The 21,277-nt window shown below is 45.8% G+C and overlaps 1 protein-coding gene across 1 annotated transcript in view; it reads right to left on the bottom strand.

The window, feature by feature from the left end:
* The window catches only part of Epas1 (endothelial PAS domain protein 1), an 83,014-nt gene extending 64,632 nt beyond the window's left edge, over window positions 1-18,382 (bottom strand). Inside the window, exon 1 of the mRNA XM_026385689.2 lies at window positions 17,811-18,382. Coding sequence (XP_026241474.1) covers window positions 17,811-17,836 — 26 coding nt within the window. The 5' untranslated portion in view covers window positions 17,837-18,382. The remainder of the gene's footprint in view (window positions 1-17,810) is intronic.
* Between the last annotated feature and the right edge of the window lie 2,895 nt (window positions 18,383-21,277).

Genomic DNA, 21,277 nt, shown 5'->3' with positions numbered 1-21,277 from the left:
AAAGGAGTCCAGGGTGAATAAATGGAAGGAGAGACTATAATTATGCAAATTGTTGTAATAGATCACTTACCTGGACAGCAGATAACCCTAAACAAAATGAGGTAAAACCATTGCTGTCTACTGGTGCCAACTTTTGTTGCAAATTTTTATTTTAAAAGATGCCTAAGAGCTTTAAAATGAACGTGTTTAAACTGTCTGGCATTATCATGCTTTTTGATGTAAAACAAAAAGTCTGAAACGGAGAGCTTTAGGAAAAAAATTTGTCTTAACTCAAAAATTAACCTAACAAGCAATTCCCAACTGTAAGTAATTATACCCAGCTTCCTACTAAAACTTCTGGTTAAATTAAAAAAACAAAATCAATCCAGGAAAGGCAATTCACAGACAACAGTCAGGGGCTGTAGACACTTCAGTCCAAAATGAACGGGACTCATCATACATTGAAGTTCACTGTAAATTTATACCAGACTTTCAGCAAGGGATGAGAAAGAGCTGATCACTACCCTTAAAAACATACAACTCTCAGAGGTGAGACAGAACATTGAACTGATAAAATGTTGGTTTTAATTACTGAACCATAAGCAAATCTGAATACCATCTATACACTTTAATGTTTTCAATATCATGAGAACACTACTATGTAAAGGGCACCTTCTGAAAGATATGGATTGTGTCACAAAATTCAAGGAGGGCAATAACCAGCTTAAACTTAAAATGCAGCGTCTTTGAAATCTTGGGCACAGGAAAGCCACCAAAGAAAAACTTGTTCTACCAGCTAGTGGCTCCTTGCTTAAAGCACACACATGGGCCACACTGGGAGATCGTTTGATCCAAAGTGAGACCTGACCCAGCCCTGGAAACTGTCATCGTTGCAGTCTCCTCCTATGTAATCATGTGAATTATTCTAAGCCTAGAGAAAGGCCTCCACGGGCACACAACCTTTTATTTTGTAGTTATTTCTGGGACACCAGAGCTAACACATTGGTCATAAATGCAGGAGAGATGCTGCTTTTCAAGTTTGAAAAATGATCTTTGGGCTGGTTATCACTTGTTTTCTGAGCCTGAACACGTCAGTGGATAGGAGTTTCACTATGTTACATCTACAAGTGGAACTTATTACAGTTCTTTATTAAATCCAAGTATATTTTGGTAAGAGAGAGTTCTTATAGACTGCTGTATAGAAAATGCACTGTCAAACAGTAGACAGCATTGTAAGATTCTGTAACTGTGTATCGATGTTGATTATATAGAAGAAGGTGTATTCACCAATGGGTTAACAGTGGTTATCTTAGCCTGGTAAAATTTTGGTGATTTTTTAAAATCTGAATGCCTTCTTGTTCTATGGCTTTTTATGGGTAACATGTACACTTATTATAATCAGAAGAAAACAACTTAGTTACTTTAAAAACAGTTTTACAGGAGAGATGATTCATGGAGACCAATGTAGATGTGCATACGCCACAGCGTGTCTAACTCCATCCTTGTTAGAATTTTCCACCAAACCATTTGGGGGGCTGCTGCCCTTGACCCCCAGAGCTGAGAACACCGGTGGGTGATATTTGAATGTCCCCATCCTCCCTCCACATCCTGCTCTCCATCCAGCAGTGTCAGTGAGCTGCCCCTGTGCTGGGGCCAGCCATTCAAGAGGCAAGGAAATATTATGCAAGAGCACAGGAAGTCAGAGGAGACAGGATTCTGGGCAGGCCTGGCAAGGAGTCTGTGTGAACTCCAGCGAACAAGCGGACTTTGCTCAGCGGGGCCAAAGCCAGCAGAAAGCCTTCCCAGGGCAGCAAAGGAGAGCCGGCTACCTCATGTCTCTGGCCAGTGGGTGGCCATCCAGAACTTGATGTACCTGATAGAAGGCAGATAAACCCAAGTCCCAATATTTCTACTTTTTTGGCCCAACTTCAAGGTGACTCCCCAACACTTTTGCACTGTGACTCACAGCACGCCACCAACCCCAGCACGACATGACTTCATTCAGTAATTTCAAGCCTGATTCTCTCCAGGTTACCAGTTCTCTAATTTAGTTCTCTCTCTTACTACCTCAGGTTGAAGGACGCTGAACTTTTGCTTAGGTCAATCACCTCCCATGGCTACCAGCCTTGAGCAGCCCAGCCGTGTGTGTGTGTGTGTGTGTGTGTGTGTGTGTGTGTGTGTGTGTGTGTATCATAGTAGTGGGTATCATGCAATTTGTATTTTTGAAGCCCCAATACAATTGGCAAGGAAGAGTCTTTAGGAGTCATCGGACAGATGTGGAAACTGAGTCTCAGAGGAAGGCGGTGACTGCTGTGGCATGATGGTGTCAGAGTCAGAGCCAAGTCTCCTGGTTCAGAGGCTCTCCCTCACCCCAGGAGCTAGCTGTTAGGAGATGGCTCCTTTTGCTAATATAGCTGTCCCTTTTGGAGACAGCCACCTTCTATCACACCTTGGCCCGCTTCCTTTTGGAGGATGGTGGTCCTGCTGGACCAGGCCCAACAAGGACTTCCAGTGCAACAGAACCTCCACTTGGACAGGGGAACTGGAGGAAGTTCTTCCAAACCCCACGAATCCCCTTGAACTTCCCAGCTTTCTTTCCTAGGAGAACCCCTAGAAACAGGAGGCAGGACCAGAACCAACTGGAAATCCACTTCAGGGTGGAGCTGGAACCCTAGAAGGCATCTTTGAGCCTTTCTGGTCTGGTTCCCGACTACGAGTCCATTTTGAAGGTGGATAAACTGAGGACCACAGTGGTCATCTGGCTAGTCGGCCTTTGACTTTCCTTTCCTCCAGGCCACAGGAAGCCACTAGACACAGTATATTTCCCAAGAAGAAAGGACCTGGATGTGAAGGGAGTGTTTGCCAGGGAAAGGCAGAAATAGGGCTGTGGTCCTAGGACCCCCACCCTCTCTGCCTGTGTGGAGGGGCAGCAAAGGTGTGTGAACACACAGAGCCTGCTGTGTAAGGGCGGCACCCACCCTATCACTGCCCAGCCCGGCAACTGCTATTGTGGTAAGAACACACAGTGGCATTTCCTGGGGACTCTGTTGTGTTTTCCCAGATGCCACTAACACACAATGACCCCTGTTCCTCTGGTGTAAACACTGCCAAGCAACACAAACAATAACATCAGCATGATGGAAAAATAAGGTACCATGGGTCCTGCAGAGAGTCTGGGGCTGAGCGTCTGTCCACATAGACGCGACCAGCCTCTAGCCTGGTGATCCCATTTTTGTGCCTCAGTGGTTTAATCTATATGACAAAAACGACAACTGTTTTAATCTGTATTGAGAACTTTGGGGAGAAGTTTAGCCCTGAACAACGTAAGAAATGACAATGTTGAGGGCTGGGCTTGTGGCTCAGTGGTAGAGCGCTTGCCTCGCATGTGTGAGGCACTGGGTTCGATCCTCAGCACCACATAAAAATAAATAAAGATACTGTGTGTGAGTCTATAACTAAATAAATATTTAAAAACTAAATGATAATGTTGAGACAAAGATCCAGCCACCCTAGATAGGTGGGCACTGCCCTTGCGCCGAGGGTGGGAGGTGAGAAGGCAGGCAGGTCCTGCCTTCACAGAGCTTGCAAACGGGGTGGGAAGGCGGATAACAAGCAAACAAATACATCCCAACACACGAAAAGTGGTGGTTCCAAAAGAAAAAGAACAGGATGGAGATTAATTGAGAGAGGTCAGGAAAGACTTCCCTCAGGAGGTGATATTTAAGCAGAGGCAAGTCAGCTGGCCTGCCTCAGGGGTGGGGCTGAAGAGGAGCAAGCTTAGACGTGTGGGTATGGGACCCATTACAGATGATGGGTCCAATGCCAGAGCCGAGTGACCTGCCAAGTCTCACGGTCAGTGTGCAGCAGAGCCAGGCTTCTGTTCCCAAAGCCTTGTTCCCACTTCTAGTAACGCCAGGAGGCCAAGGTATCTTCCAGGTGTCCATGTTCACCTCTGTTTCTAGGCCTTCTAATAGGTTGTCTGAGCTCTTATAGACCTAGGTCAAGTCATTTCCTCTCTTTGTTAGCCCACAATTAGGTCTTGCTCATAAGATGCAAAGCCACAAGTAGGCCCCTGGCATTTATAGTGCTGATATAGCCCTAGAGGCTTAGAGAGCTGGTGTGTTACACAGAAGGCATCTTTTTGTTTGTATGTTTGTTTAGGAATCATTCTTGACAGGATCACAGCTGGACTGCACCCTCTCCCTCTCCATGGGGGTGAGGTGGAGGGACAGGCCAGGCAGGGAATGTGGTATATCTGAGGTTGGACCTTTTATCAGGAATCCAGGAAGTTCCCTTGGTCCCTTAGTATTATCAGATTTCATCGTTCTCAGGGTATGGGCAAAAACATCACTCAAACCCTCAAATCGTGATTGGCAGGAGCCCATGGCCCTCAAAAGCCTTAACAGAGGGACATTCAGCTGCTTGTGAACCAGAGTCTTCTTTTAGATTCTCCCAAGTCTCCCTCCCTTCTAAATGCAATCAGATCGCTTCCAGAGGGTAATAATGTGCCTAATGATTATATTGCTCTGCCGTTAATAAGGATGCCTTGATGGTCTGCACTTTATACTTTTCAAAGGTCCAACCATTTAGATAATGGCTGCAAAAGTGAGTTCTTAAATGTGTGGTTTCTTTTTTTAATTGAAACTCTAGCTGGTTTCCATCTCATGATAGAAATTTGAGAAAGCAGCAAGTATGTGTGACCACCCCCTGCCCCATTTAGGAATGGAAAACATGTGAAGAAGTTAAATCTCCCTTTCTAGGTTACACAAGTCAGAGAAATATCTAGAACAGTCTTCCAGATGCCTAGAGACTTTTGAGAGTTCCCTTGAACCTCATGGGAAGGTAGCTTTGCCAGGGACACAAAACAAGAGAAGGTGGCCCAGAGGCATGTATAACCTCTGTGGCAAGACAAAGGCTAAGAAACTCAGAACCCTTGTGGTCATCCTGACACTAATTTTGGAAGAAAGGAATTCAGGTTTGTTACTCCCCCAAATAAATATGGGTTCTGAAGATCTAACCCAAAGAAAATTAAGATGTACAGGTGGCCCAGAATCATAAGGTACATGTTGATCTGGAAATGGAAAATGGTCTCAGCTGTGCTCAAGAAAGACATGGCTCAGGACAGAAGGACCAGTGTTCCAGTCACTTGAACTCCTTTCCACCTGGGTTCTCTGGTCCCCAGGATCTCCTAAGGCCTTGAGCTGGCTGGTGGAATTAGGTACACACCTTGCTTTGGATATGCCCAGGTCCCAGCATCTCACTGACCAGGGTGGGAAAGTTCAGCAGAAGCAAAATTCAAACTTTTCAAAAGGACTTCTTACTTTGGGAAAGAAAAGAAAGTGAACACAAAGGGACAGACATGGAACTGTTCTCAGGCTTCCCCGAAGGGCAGTCACAGAGAGCTTGATTGAGACACCTTCCTTCTCTCTTCCTGATGCCTAAATGGAGCTGTGGGAAGGAAGATTCCAGATTCACATTTGTAGCTAGGCCAAGATTTGAAAAACACCGCTCTCTGACCTGGGGCTTTTAAAAAACCTCCCAGAGGCAGCTTCCTAGGGCATGCCCAAATGGCCCAAATGGCCCCACGGTCTTGGCTGAGCGGCTCTGTGCTCTGACGCTCTCAGCACCTACAGTCCCGTTTTGGTTCTGAGGTCCTGGATGAGGAAGCCTCCTTCCCACCTCGCTCCAGGGGGCCTTCTCTGGGCTCAGTCCTGATGCTCACAGAGCAGACTGCTGAGTGAACCATGGACACAGGCCCACCCTACCTGGGCTGGGCATTAGTCTTCCTGTTCTAAACCATTTATGGATCACCAAGGGGTAGGAAAAAGAACAAAAGGAATGGGAGGTGAGACATTCAGCTGTCATTGTGATGTGAGATTTCAAGCCAAGAGCCTTCAGGATTTATTGCCTCCCTCGAAGTACCATTGGACAGGGTAAGCTAACATGACTTGGATGAGACTCTCTGGCCTCTGTTGTCCCTGGAGTGGGATCCTGTCCAGTGGTTTGGGATCTCTGGCCAAGGCCTGGCCCACAAGTGTTTAGCTATGACCTTAAGTGCTTCTAAATTCCTCCAGGGGAAAGGTTACACCTGCTGGGGGAAGGGAAAAAAGCCCAGCTGCCCCACCCAGGTGACTCCAGAAAGACGATTCCTCTTTTTTTTTTTTTTTTAATTATTCTGGAAGCTTCTTCCCAAGAAGAGCAGAGCTTGGGCTTAGGGGATGGTGTGGCTGCATAACATGAAAGGAGAAGGTCAAGGAACAGCTTGGCCATGGCCCTCTGTACTGGATGTGTGATAAACAGTTATTGGGAGAAATTGACAAAAGGGATGATCAGACTTGGGTTTAACTGCACAATTCCCTTTAAATGGTGTGGTCCTGAAGGGATGCCCTAGTTTTCTATAATGAGAAAGGACAAGAAGGGAGAGAATGAAAGTCCTCATCAAAGTATCAAGGAGACGGACAAAGAAACATGAAGTTGAGGGTCACTGGAATTTTAGGGTCCAGCAAGCTGTTTCTATACAGCTCACTTTGCACCCCCGGAGGTGATATATGGTGTTTATTACCCTGAGGGCTGGTATAGGCTAAGGGTATTTTCACAGATGACTGACTTCCTATAGTCTATGGAGGCCCTTTGAGGTCAATATTATGAAGGACAACTGTGAGCTCCTCCAATCACCCCTAGGTTCTCACACTAGCACCAGGCTCATGGTTAGAGAGATATTGGTGGTGCCCTGAGCAGCTTCTAATGTTCCAAAAGAGGGAGGCACAGCTCCTGATGTACCAAGGCAGCCTAAGGGTTCTATCAAATATAACTTGGGAGTCTTGTCTCTAAACTTCCCAGCACCAGCCCAGGCCTCCTTTTCCTCCTCCTTCTCTCTCTCTCTCTCTCTCTCTCTCTCTCTCTCTCTCTCATCTGGTAACAGAGCTGCAGATTCAGTCCTGGAAGGAGGTGCTCACCAACCCTGGCCTGTGCACTCTGCTTACTCCTGCCTCGTCATTTTGATCATACTATCCACCCACACTGAAGTGCCCTACATCCATCCGCCTATCCAAATTCTACCTAATCTTCAAGATCTAGACCATAATGCTCCTCTGTTAAGCCTTCCTCTATCTATGCCAATCACTCCTTTTTCTAACTATTCACAGCAAACAAGATCTATTTACAAGATCTCCCCAAATCCCTAACACAGAATTACTCAGTCTACAAATAACTACTGAACACCTCAAATGTGGCCAGAACAGAGGTCTGTTCTGGGTGCCATGGGAAGAAAGAACAGAAAAAGATGACTGGGTCCCAGCTGGTCAAGGGCTTACCACCTCACTATTCATCAGAGACAGACACACATACTCAAAAGCAAGTTGTAAAAGCACTGTACAAATAATAAAATACAAACAGAAGGCCAAATAGACAAAAGGGTAACCAATGCACATCTAATCAGAGAAGGCTTCCCAGGGAAGATGCTCTTTGAGAGCTGGTGCCCCTTGCACAACTTTCTATTCGGGGGACTGAGGGGTGGGTGAGGCATGGGAGCAAGGCCCTTTTCGGCTTCTCTTTTTGGCTTTCTTGACAACTTTCTTTCTTTTTTTTTAACTTTGAGATTAAGCTGGAGTATATTGTTTGGCTGGTGTTTGCCTTAGTGTATGGAGCAATCTTGTTTGTTTCCCACAGTACTGGGGAGAGAACCCAGGGCTTCACACATGCGAGGCAAGCACTCTACCACTGAGCCACAACCCCACTCTACAAGGCATTCTCGATGTGAAGCATTTGCATAATACTGGCATGAGGCCTGAATTTGATATAATATCATGTTTTCCTGTGGTCCCTCCAATTTTTTCCTTTTCAGTGAAGGGTTCATATCTACATGGGGAAAGCAGAGCCCAAGAGGAAAGCTTTCCAAATAGCTCAAGATAGCCCAAGGGACATCAACAAAGTAATCGCATGATTTTTTTTTTTTTTTAACTGAACATGATTTCAGAGCCAAGAAAACAAAAACCCAAGGTATTCCAGGGCACATCAGAAAAGTTAGACATCCCTGCTCTTTAGCAAGCAACCTGCAATCTTCTTGGAAAGGCAAGAACAAATAAAATGTCATTAGATAACAGGGAAATACAATCAGGCTCTTTGGCAAATATAACCAGGAGCTAGTAAGGAATGGAGGGGGAAGTGCCAGTGTGAGAATTACTGCAGAATTCCATGTAAATTGGGAACTTGGGCTTACACTGGGAAGGCAAGAGCTGTTTGGGTAGGAAGAGAAGCATCCAGGTGTGGATTAGTGTGAGGGAGCAGGCAGGAATGAGTACCATGACACTTCTTTGGGGCAGAGAGAGGAGGCTTGTGTGTCTCTGAACTCAGGAAGTACCCTGGATGATTGTGAGGGGAGTGCAAGAGCTGGGGTAGGTTACTTGTTGCCAGTGATGTTACCCCCCACTGCCATGCAGGCTGCCCTTGCAAAGAAAATTGGGCCATGGCCCCATGTCTTCATTCAGGCCCCAAGTATGTAGCTGATCTTAGAGATCATTCAGAGAAATGCCCAAGGTCACAAAAGAAACCCCCTTCCCACATTAAAGATTATGCTTCCAGGACAGAACAACCCTGCAGAGGTGACCTAAAATATGGACAGCATTGGCACTGTGCCAGTATTGTCTGAGAGGCCAGGAAAGCTATGTCGGCAGTCAGAGTGCTTCCCAGTCAGTCACATAGCAGGCCAATGCATGGGGCACCAATTTCCATGGAACACCATAAGACTCCAGAGTAGCAGACCACCCAGTTGACCAGGAGGATTTCCCTGGCTTCCTGACCATGTCCAAGGGCCTCACCAAATGGGAGGGGCATGACAGCTGAGCCAAGGCAAGCAGAGAGATGGCAAGAAAGCCAATAAGAGAAGCCAAAAAGGGCCTTGCTCCCATGCCTCACCCACCCCTCAGTCCCCCGAATAGAATCAATGACCGATTCCTACTGCATGGTGATATGGTTACATTTATAGAAGCTCCCCTGTCACCAGTGAAATGTGACCTTCATACTTTCCTTATCTGAATATCTGGGTAAACACCTGTTGTGCAAGCATACAAATAAGGTTCTAAAGGTGAAATGTGGTGTGTCTGGTAACACCACACTGCTCCAAACCCAGGACCAGAAAGCCTTTTGGCTCTGTACCGGCCTTTTCTCTCCCTTCACCCTGGGCACCAAAATTAGCTCCATCGACCTCAGCCAGTGCTGGAGTGAATGCTGCCATTCTAAAATAGTATCTGAGAACTCTTGGACACATAGAAGAGAAATATAAAGGTACAGTGGTTTACAGAAACTTACTGAGCAAGCAATTTCACCGACTGCTTTTTAAACTCCATATACAGAAAATGAGCATTCTCAGGATTTATTCTGGAATTTTTATAAAGTGAATGATATTGTTCTAGATTCCTGAATCCCCCACATGGCATATTTTATATGCTCTGATTTAATCTATTAAGCATAATTGTTTTCATTCAGAAACATACTGCAGTAGTCACATGCTCATAAAATACTGTAGAGATCATTTGTTCATAAAAGAGGTTTATCCAATGGCCTAGGCTTCAATCCCAAATTTTACCTCACTAACTTGTACAGTCCTATTATTTCTAGAGGACTCTTTAAAAATATCATTTGTGCCATTTCCCCAGTCAGAACTGAGTTTTTAAAAACTGGTCTTGATATTCATGATTCTCAAAGAGCCACTCACAGGCATAATTTTCTCCTGTTTCCACGTGGAATTCATAAACAAAGTAACTGATTTTTTTCTGTGTGCTTAAAGCATTCTTTCCTGCAACTGTGTATGACGTATTTTTCCAGAACAATCTTTCTCAATACTCCAAAGTGCTTCAGCAACAGGAAGTCGTAAAGGTAGGAAGGAGGCCTGTAAATATTTGCTGTAATTACTCATTAGTAATGAGAAGAGTTAGCGTTGCAGTTTGAGTCACTCCTTTGTGCTCTTGGCTTGTTACCTTGAAGCTGGAGCCTAAGGTGGTACATAGGCTGAGATTCACCAAGGAAACCTGAGCCCACTTCTAGGTTCTGCTTTGGAGAGTGTGGTCTGCTTTATTCTGCAACTCCAGCTCTCAAATGCAAGATGAGTATAATGTATTACCCTTTTTGTTTTTCTCCCTGTCCCCCTATCCAAAGGGAATTAGGGCAAAGTGGTGACAGTGTGAAAAGTTTGTTTTACACAAAGTGGTGACAAAAAAGTTTGTTTTATCAGGAGTAGAGTATTTCTGTTTGTTAGTAGTAATCAAACATCAGGAGACAGAGAACACCATCTAGATAGACACACAGCATAGTGATTTAAATGATAATTTAAAATATACTAAAATTGATATATTTTAAAGGATTTGTAAAAGACTTCTAAACTTTTTCAGATTGAGCCCTTCTTTCCTCTTACTCATAGCAAACTACGAGTTTCACATAGAGACCCAAACCAGGGCACCTCAAACTAAAAATGAGATCAAAAGAGGCACCAAAGTTGTCTAGACATTGGTTAACTTCTAAGAATGCCTCTGGCTTTACCCTCAACTTTCAGGGGCAGCCAACAGGGCAGCGGGGGTTAACCTCCAACATCACAGTCACGAGTGCTGCTTGATGGATCAATTTTTGCACCCATGTGCTTGATTACAAAGCCTAACCAAGTAAAATCACTAATTTGCTATGATTCCTAGCACTTATCTCTTAGATTTGATATATATTTTTTAATTAGAAGGTGCTATGAGAAGGGAAGTAACAGGAAGTCATGGGATTATATAAGAAGAATTCTAACAATTCACTTTTATGACTCTGTGGAATTAAGAAAATGCAAGATAAGTACATGGCAAATAAATGTAATTTTTAATGTGGTCACTTTCCTTATTGGAAAACCATCCTTTATGAAATATCTGCTTCCTGGAATCATTATCTGGCATAGAAATTATACATAACTGTAAAACTGAAGAATTTTTCCAAGTCAAGGTGGGAAACTGTGTCCCCTAGGAACATGTGAAGTTCTGGTGTTGATGGCCTATAACACGAGTTTTGCTGATGTACTAGGAACCTCTGGAAACAGCCTAAAGCAGTCATGCAAACCAGTATTTCTTGAGAGGTTAGAGAAAAGGCCACTTAGAATTAGATAACATTCTGGCCCATTCTGTACCTGATCTCAAAGGGGCTCAACACTCTTCTAGACTTTGTGCTTTCAAATCTATTCTGTGTCTTCCAACAGCAGGACTGGAAACTGGCACCAATGTACAAGTCTGCAGATGCCATCAGAGGTACATACTCATGGAGAGCCACCACACACACTGCAACACAGTTGCTGATATGGCTGGCTTCTCCCTCTGGTGTGATATGCATCAATGCAATTATGGTTTACAACACTGGGAACTCTCCAAAATCTCTCTAGATCCATAGTGCGAAGACCAGTGGTGCAACAGCTATGAAAGCTTGGTGCTTTCCAGTGAAAGGCTTCTATAGAAATGCAGCATACGATTGCAATAATCATAGCTATTCTTTATCCCCCATCCATTCTTTCCTTCCTGTGCTTACAATTTTGAGAGATCAAAAGAACTAGAGGAAGTCCTGTGCATCTTGATTTTAAATGGTTCTTCAGAAGCCACAGAGGAAGAGCCTCTAACAGGTCCTCCTGCACAATGAAGTCTGAAGGCTGGGTAGTTATTGAAGTCTTGCCACCAGCCAAGGGTGGGAGGTGAAAAGCTTTGAACTTCCAGGAGCAGTGAAGAACCATCTCCTGTCAGAGTTGAGGAAAATCTATCAAAAATAAGAAATTCCAGGAGTTTCAAGTCTACCCTTTACATCTTCCATCCCTGCCTGTGTGTGAGGTTTAATACAAGTGATGAGTCACAAAAGAAAAAAAATCATTATAATAATTATAAACACAACAACAAAATCAGTTATCATTTATAGAGTGCTTACCACATGCAGACATGACATTAAATGCTTTATGGGTCTCAGGCAAGGTGAGGAGGCATAAAACAGTGGTGGGGTAGAATATGGATTCCACCCACTGCCCAGGTTGAATCTCAGCTGTGCCATGCTACCCATGACCTTGGGCAGTAACCTTGCTATACTTGAGCTTTCCCATCAGTGAAGTGGGAATAATAGCAGGGCTTATCTCACAGGGTTGTTATGAGGATTAAGAGAGTTAATCCACATAGAGTTCTCAGGACAGCGCTGGCACAAATGACTGCCTATTCAGCTTTTGTTTTGTCCTTCTGCATATATACTTCCAATTAAGGGCACCTACGTTCTTAGGGCATAGAGGATCTCCAAATAATTGTTTGAGAATAATGGAAAAGCTAAGAATAATGATCTTCACAGACACTTTAAGAAGCATTAACAAAATGAATTATACCAGAATTAACCCCATGCAGGGCATTCAGCTCCCTTCCTTCTGTTACTGAGGGCAGATACACAGGTGCACAGACAGACCGGCCAGGTGCAGGTAAGGTTAAGCTGCACCACAAAATCTTTATTAGATGCACACATCAATTTCCTGCCCACCCCACCCCCACGACAGGGAGAGACAATGTCGGAGACATGTAGGAGCCATCTGGGACCCAAACAGAAAGATCCTAAAACATTAAGACAGTTACCAAATTAGGCATCCAAGGGTAGGGGCTTGCCTTTTTCAAATCATGCAACTTTTGAAAGGCTATTAAGTGCTGAACAGACCTCCTTACATACATAACAACCTGCACACAATTTCAGAGATTCACAGACCACCCCGTTTACAAAGCCAGGTTTAAAAAAAACCCTTCTCCCTTTATGGCCTTTCTAGAATCATAGCTGTCTCCCACTGTTACCCTCAGTGCAATCAGAAACCTCTATCCCTGCTACTCATGCAGACCCCTACTAGATGCCTCCTTCCACGTCCCTTACCTAAAACAACTGTGTGTAAAGTACTGAAAACAGCCAATTTGGGGAGATTTTTAGTGTATGCCATAAAAGTTCATGATAGAGGATACACTCTTGAACACTCCATGGGATTTTTTTTTTTTTTTACCCCATACCAATTTCTCCCATTGGGCCTTCCCTGAGAGCCAGTCTTTATATTCACCTCTTCTGTGTGAGTCCAGAGGCATTGAACCAACTTACCCACTCAGAACACACACAGTACTCTTAAATAATTGTGTGTGTGTGTATGTGTGTGTGTGTTTATTACCTGAAATGTTAACCTGCCAGCTACTTAAGTTTTCATTTTTTTAGCTTTATTGAGATAAAATCAAAGTACAATAAAATGCACATATTTGAAGTATGCAATTTGATCAGTTTTGACACATATGAAACCAATTCAATCAACATTAAAAAGATTTTCATTACTTTTTTTAAATTTGAAATCGGGAATATTGTGTTTTATGCATGATTTATTACATTAGAAATCAATCACCTTAAGATATATAGAACCCTACCCCCACATCTCAACTACTTCAAAATGGAAGTTTTCTTAAGTATTCCTTTTACCCTCCAATCAGACTGAGCAACTTGAAGGCAAGGACCAAATCTCTGATTTCTTTCTTATCTTCAGTATTCTATTCACATTAGAAGGAGGTGTTCAACACAGTTTGTTATTATATTAATTTATAAATCTTGGTGTGAATATCATCATGAGAAGAGGCAAAATGGAATGTCAGGTGAGGGTAGGGTTAACAGGTTCCGAGGGTCCCATGAGCAAACATTCCCAACTGTACAATACCAATATGTTCAACCTGTTATGCTCTACCAGCGATGGCTGATACTAAAAACAAAAGAGAAGATTTGTTAAGCTAAAATGAAAAGGGAAACCATCATGTTGGTATAAGACAGAACTGGGGAAAACATAAAAAAGCAACTAATGGATACAACAGATTTCCTAAAAAGTGGAAAAGACAAAATTCTGAGATAATTAAAGACTGCAAGTATTTTTAAATGTATTAGGCTAAGTCCTGGAGCACTAAGAATTATCTAACTGGCTCCTTCTATCTCTAAACACTTTACACAATAGATTCCTAGAAAGTTGAAAATCACCTACACACACACACACACACACACACACACACACACGCACACGCACACACATGGAGAGATAGATTGATTTAGATTTTAAGCAAATTAGACAGTTTTAATCTCATGGTTTTCACTTATAGTGAAAATGCTAACTCTCTTCATAGAAGAAGTAAGAAGTCTAGCAGCTGTGGGAATGTTCTGTACTTCACAAAGCAATCGGCCCCACTGAGAGCCGTCCTTGCATTGGTTTTGTTTAGTAAGTTCTACCTATATAAATACATTTTTTTTCTAACTGAAATAAAAGGAGAACACTAAAATAATGAATCTATACTTCCCAAAGTTTACAGATACTGAGACTAGCACCAACTTTACTTCCTTATTTTTTTTTTCCAAACAAGCGAATAGAATTACTACTGCTACAGCAGTCTAAAGAGTCTTAATTATCTAGAAAAGTGACTCTACAACTTTGAGTGGCTTGGGGAGTATGGTATGGGGTGCATTAATCCTTTGGAAATCATTCTTACTCTAGAGGCATTACAAGGCTGGGGGTACTCTTGTGAACAATAGAAAAAATAAAAACTAATTGAAGATAATGAGTCAAGATTCTGTTCTTATCAGTTAATTTGCTCTGTGACCAGAGAAGTCATTTTAACCCTTCTGGGCCTTACTCAGAAAGAGAAATATTTGAGTAGCTTATTTTCACAATCCCTTATAAAATAATCCTAAAGTCCCCATCAGTGACATTGGAAAAACAAACAAACAAACAAAAACCAAAACTGAAACTATAGCATTCTATTGGACATAATGAAAATTGTATAAATTAAAATTTAAATATCTGAACTGATAATGCGTTACATCATTTCTGTGCCATCTCCTGCATTTCTGGTAATGCAATGAAAACAGATATCAAATGTTGAAGAAATCTTTATTTAAAAAATATGCTTCAGTTGAGAAAAACTGTCCAGCAGTATTTTTCCTTCAAAGTTGGAAAAAAAAAAAAGGACTTTGATTTTATTTTATTAAGGGAACAACTAAGTCCAGCTGGCATGGGAAGGGAGAACATTTGGAAAGTTCTGGTCCAGGTGACTTCTATTCCCCTTCCATCTTTGCCCTCACCCTAAGTAGTAGAAGCATTACTGAAAGGTGCTCAGACTCCAGTTTGGCTTTGGGACAGGACTTTGATCCCTGAATATCCAAGGATCTCATTGACATTCACCAGAATCACCCTTCAATCCCCAAGCTCAGGAACTTCCACATTTAGCTAGTATCAGGAACCCTGCTAGTTAATGAGACTGTTGCCACCAAAAATTTTATTTAAATTTAGTACCTTCTCTCAAGGCCTGCCTGCCAGCCAACATTTAAAAGCAAAGTCTGTGTTATCATGTATTAACATATTTATCCACATATGACCATTCTGCCCACTTCTTGACAGGCTATTCTTAGAAAAAAAAAACGTTGCAAAAGTGCTTCTGGCCTTATATTTTCAGGAAGAAATGTCTCTGGAACCAAAAGAAACACAAATCTTTTCAACAATTGAAAGGCACCTGGGGAGCTCCCAGGGTGTCACACCACCTGTGTAAGGCACTCAGGAAAGCTTCCAACAGCCTCTTACATGACAACATCAACATTCGATGTATTATTGGTTCACATCTTTTAATTACATCTTGGTCCTCCAAGAAGCCTGCAACCAGCAAACAGAGCCAAACGCCCAAAGTAAATCAGTCTCAAAATGATTAGTCCAACAGAAACTGGACTCGGGGTTCTGTGAATGGGGAGGGACACTCTGTGTGTCCTGCCATTCTTCTGCACAAAAATCCAGGCCGGTCTCAGAGGGCAAGCACAGTGGCACTGCCACCCGGGGGGCCCATTGCCACAACACATGCAGTGGCCTCATAGGGGGTTCGAAGGCAGTCCCCCTTTAAGTAGTTAGTTCTTAAAGCTGCCACTCTCACCAACAATTTGGAGTCTCAGTCACACAACTTTCTTTTGGCTCCAGCTCCTGTTCCCTGCATCTCTCCATCAGCTCAAAACAAGGAGGCGCTGCAGCCGGGCGTGTCGCAATCATTTCCCCCCTGCTCCCAAGTTTCTAGCGAAGATTGATATACATAATAACACGGGACCCGGCGCGCGCGGGAGAAGCTGACTCTTCACACATTTGTCAAGATTACCATCAGGCCCCACCCCGTGATTGCGACATTGGCCGATAGGCATCACAGTAGTAAAATGTACAGTAAGTTCCCTCGCCGATTCCGGAACCCAGAGTGCTCCCGAAGGGCGGTCTATAACTTCGATGTTGGACCGAACGATTATTAGTATTGGTATTATGGCTAGCTTTACAAAAAGCGTTGGAATCTTAGAGTCTTTTCCCTTGCTTAGCTGCCCTCAAGACGCAGGGACCTCAGAGTTGTTCCGAGGGCCCGGCGGACGCTAGGGCAGTGTGTCAAGGGCTCCTTCACCTGCCTTGGGCCTGGGGACGCGACATTTAAGGGACAACGAGAGTTGGCCTGAGCTGCTTCTCACACAGCTCTGAAAGGCTGGTGAGGTGACGCTGGAAGGGGGCTCGGCCAGAATGGCGAGCGGAGCTCAATCCCCTCCCCTAGCGATCTGGGACTGAAGGGCCCGGGCGCCCAGCCAGGACGGGTGCGATCCGCTCTGGTTTATCAAATCCTTATCGGTGCCCCGAGGTGGGAGCCGCCGCTTTCGACCCGGAGGATACACTGTTTCTGGCTCGGGTCCCAAAGTGGCATCGGAAAAGGGCAAATCCGCTCCGGCACAGAGCCCTCCCAGCCACTCAGGCTCTCCCCTCATGGGTCGGTCCACCGGGTCCCGCACCACCCCCGGGTCACACCTGGTCTTCTGTGGCTTCACCTGCAGCCCAGCCCTGACAAGCGCGGGGATGGGAAGCTCTAGCCCACTGGGACAGCGCGGTGGAGAGAGGAGTTAAGGGGCCAGGCGGCAGCCACGTATATTTGCGGGAGGTCAGGCGGTACCCATATCTGAGCCGCGAAGCAGTGCACTCCAACCCTCGCTCGGAGAAGGCCGCCCCGAGGGACCCAGTGCTGACCGGAGGATGTGGGAGGGCAGCGAGAGTTGAACCCAGTGGCCTCTCACCCAGTGCCGAAAGATTGGAGAGGACAGGCGGGCTGCTGGTGGCTGCCCTTCTCTGTCCTCTTAGGAGTCAGACTCCCAGTGTCGCCATTCCCTCCCTGCACTTTAAGGCACCTGCCCCCGCAGGGCAATCCAGGTCACTACGCACTCTCCTGCGGAATCAAGATGCGGGCCGAAAGAAAAAGGGCTTTTCAAGTTTCAGCGGCGTCTGGAGCCTGGGACCTCGGCCCTCTCCCTTCGTCGCACACCGCCTTCCACACCTTCCATACTAATTTGGGGCTCATCGCAGGCATAGGAGAGCATTTGGAAGGACCTGGGGTCTGGAGTTAGAGAGGCGTGGCTGCTGCCCCTACTTGTGAGACTGGAGAAAATCGAAGACATCAACCCAGAAACATTTCCACCAGCTGGCCGCGGTAGTTTGGTGCCCCAAGACGGGAGATTTGGAAGGCGCCGCGGGAGCACCCTCGACCTCAGAGTCATCTCCCTGGGTCTCTGGGTCTCATTGCACGCACGGATTCGCGATTCCTTCAAACCACAGAACTGCAATACTAAATCGCAGGTTCCCAAGCCCGACACCTGCTCTCTAGCTCAAAACCCTCCAAGCCGATCCTCTGGCCCGAAGACTTTCTGCACGCCTCTCCCAACCGCTCCCGGTAGCGCCAGCCCCGCCGCAGTTCGGCCATTACCTCTGACCAGCTTCCTTGCCGAATCTGACGCCCGCTTACCTTTTCTTCTCCCTGTCAGCTGTCATCGTGGCTATGGCTCTTGGATACGTCGAACACCTGGGCTTCCCGGTCGGTGGGGGCTGCAAACGCTGCCTTCCCTGTGGCCCTCGTCTGCTCCCTGAGACCCGGGCGGGTATGAAAGGTCCTTGGTGCTCGCAGGTCCAAGCGTCCCGCACAGTCAGGTGGAAGTTTGCGGGCGTCTGGCTAAGTGCGGGGGAGGGGTGGAGAGAGGTGACAGGGAGGAACCTGCACAAGGAGGCGGAGTCGGCGAAAGGAGTGGGAGGAGGTTGTCAGAGGCGAAAAGAGAGCGGCGAGAAGAGAATCAAAGTTCCTTTTCTCCTTGGACAGGAGTCACTTTTCTGAGTTTAAAAAAGGAGAAGAAGAAAAAGAAAAGAAAGTGGCTCAGACGGCGGGAGTTGGTAGGAGTCCGGGACCAGGCGGGCGCGGCTGCTGAGATGACCATACAGTCTCAGGACACTGCCGAGGATTGTACGGCCGCCTCAGGAGAGTTGGGGCGGAGCGCGGCGGACGCCGGAGCTGTGCAGCTGGCCGCTCCCGAATGCCGGGCTCCCGCAGCTGCCAGCCCACTTTAAAAACTCGGGTGGCCCGCGCGGGGGAGGGTGCGAGGGGCGCGAGCGCAGGGGGCGGGCGCGCGCTAGCAGGCTCCGCCCGCGCCGGCCGCGCGCCCAGGCTTCCCACTGCGTCTGGGCCAATGGGGAGGCGCGGCCGCAGACTCTGCCCTGACTCCGGCCCGCCTCCTGCCCCCGCGCTCCGCTTGGCCTCGGCCGGCCAGTGCTCCACAGTTCTGCGAGTTGTTTTTGAGGTCCCCCCGATGGCGGGTAACCCCCTGGGCACTTCGCTCCCAGGAGGCACAGTTTGTGAGGGGCTAAGTGGTGGCAACGAGTTCCTCGGAAGTGCTGCGACGGAGGGAGTGTGCCATAGTGCTTATGTCCTCGCCACCGGCGCAGTGCCCTTGGGATGGGGACTGGACCTCGGGCGTTGGAAGATCCCGCGCGCAACTGGACCTCGCAGCGCCCCTCCACCGCGCTGCGCTCCCGCGTCCCTTGTCCCGCTGTGTCGCTCCTCGGCCGGGTGGGAATAATTTTGAGGACCCCTGCCGCGTCGCTTTTTGACTGGGCGATGCACACTTTTTTGGTGGAACGCAACTAACTTTGCCTTCTGAGAGGAAAGGCAGGGAAATAGATCCGAGAGAAACCGTGCGATGAAATGGAAGTAGGGTTTGCACCCACCCAATACTTCCTCCGGGTCGTTTGCGGGATTGTGCTGGGCGGTTTGGCTGTGGCGGGGATGCGAGAGAGCAAGGCCTTAGAGCTGTCTGCCCTGCGGCGCTCTTCCCTCAATATCCCTCCCATCTCCGCGCAAGCTCCGATGAGTTCAGAATTGGTTCTCCAGTGTGACCTTGGGGTGAGAGCTGCATCTCCTCAAGTCGCTGGATTCAAGAAGTCTTGAGATGGTGAAAGCTACTGATTTGGGAAATCGTGGATCCAAGGGCTCGCCGGGATTTTCCACCTGCGCTTTGAATGCTGCCTGGGATCTGTTCTGTGCGCAGGCTCTGCACTTAGATTCTTCGCATTCCCTACCTATTTTGTGTGATCCAGCTGAGAAACCTCAGAAAGGAGCAGGGGAGGTCCTTAATTTATGAAGCCTGCAGAAGGGCCCAAGAGACTCACAGTTGTGAGTTTAAGAGAAAGCGAGGGCCCAAGAACTGGTACACTCTGGGGCAGAACCCTTCCTGCTGTTCCTCTCCCTTTAGCCTCTGGCAGCATTTTATTTTAGAATCAGATGCAGAAACGATTTGGGGAAAATAGGTTTGTTTCAGAAGGTATCCCCTCCCACCCCCTGTGCACCTTCCGCCCAGGAAGAGAGGCAAGAATCCTTTCAGGAGCCTTCAAAATGATTCGGAAAGTAGAATGGGGTGGGGGACAACAGATAGTTTGGAAACCGGATATATTTTCTCATTTTCCTAGAGCTGCTGAGCATGAATATAGACCTAGAAGAAAAAAAAAAACCAAAAACCAAAAAACAAAAACAAAAAAAACATGCCTAACACTGAATTCAAAGATTGCACATTTTCTAGGCTGGTGAGTGAATTCCTTCAGAGCTTCTCCAGCCTGCCAATCCTAGTAGCCACATTTATTTATCTTAATGAGAATTTCAAGTTGGTAGACATATTTCTAATAGACTATAAACTTACTTACTTCACTTGGGATTGGAGCAGCAGGGGGGAAAAAAGAAACTTCCAGGTCATTATCCACTGGAACCACTGAGTCCTGTGTTTGGCAGGTCACAAAACAACACCTCCATCCCATAGAGAACATTTCAGTAAAGTAAAGGTTATGAAATGAGCTTTTGTAATTTTTTTTTCTAGAGGAAAAGTAGGATTAGAGGTCTGCTTAGCATATGTGAGGCTCGGGTTCAATCCTCAGCACAAAAACAAACAAACGAAAACCAGAAGAAAGAAGAAAAGTAAAGGGTCACTCAAAAGCAGACCAGCCATATTAACATAGCTCCTTCCTCATGTTCAGCCTGTGAAATTGGGATTTTGCCCTGTAAGTGAAAGGTTCTCAAACAAGGATAAACAACAGGATTTTTTTTTTTTTTTTTTTTTTTAAGAAATCCCAGTGAATAGCTTTGGATGTCTGGGATTTTGGTAGTGTCTGAGAGATTCACCAAAAGTCCTAGATAATAAAGTCCCCAAAGGATTGGATCCATCCTTGATTAGAGTAGAGCTGAATGGTCCAATGATCTCTCAAGATTTCTTCCAGGATTCATTTCAACAACCCTTACAAGAAGAAGCTGAGAGTGTGAACCAGATATAGACTTCCTTTAATTTTTAGAGCCCATGAATAACTAAATGAGAAAACTTTCAAAGATGATAGGAGAGGGGACCTGGAGTCCCAGATTTAGAGGGGTATCTCTAGAGACACTGATATTAGGGCTACAGAGGGCAGCAAAGGGCACCCATAAGCAAAGCTCCCTAGGTGCTTAGAAGGGAAAAAATTGCCCATCTCCCAGCAAATCTCCCCACCTGTCTTAACAACTCCTTACTGCACTGCTCTGGGACAAAAGCTGTGACACCAAGGGAATTAACTGAAACTACTTGTTTTAACAAGGGGCAAGAATGGGTCTTTAGTTCCCTCTCTCTTAAAGTATTCCATTAGAAGGATAAGCTAGAGAAAGGAGTAGTTAACTTACAAACAAGAGCAGGCACTTAGGATGCAACACTCAGGTGGAAGAAAGATGGCGTCAGTAGTCCTTATCAAAGACACATTGTGATCCAGGATGAGGTTGGAATGGGTGTGATTTATCAGAAGAGGTCTTGGCATGCTAAGATATTTCATTAGTATTTGACAACTTTCAATACATTGTCACAGTGGGATCAAGAATAGGCAAGAGAGGCCCTTAGAGTTCAAAATTGAAGGAGGCACTCTCAGGGTCGTGCAAGT

This window comes from Urocitellus parryii, chromosome 12, assembly GCF_045843805.1.
Source record: "Urocitellus parryii isolate mUroPar1 chromosome 12, mUroPar1.hap1, whole genome shotgun sequence".
NCBI lineage: Eukaryota > Metazoa > Chordata > Mammalia > Rodentia > Sciuridae > Urocitellus > Urocitellus parryii.
The sequence above is the reverse complement of the archived record's forward strand: the minus strand, read 5'-3'. Positions and strand labels throughout refer to the sequence as shown.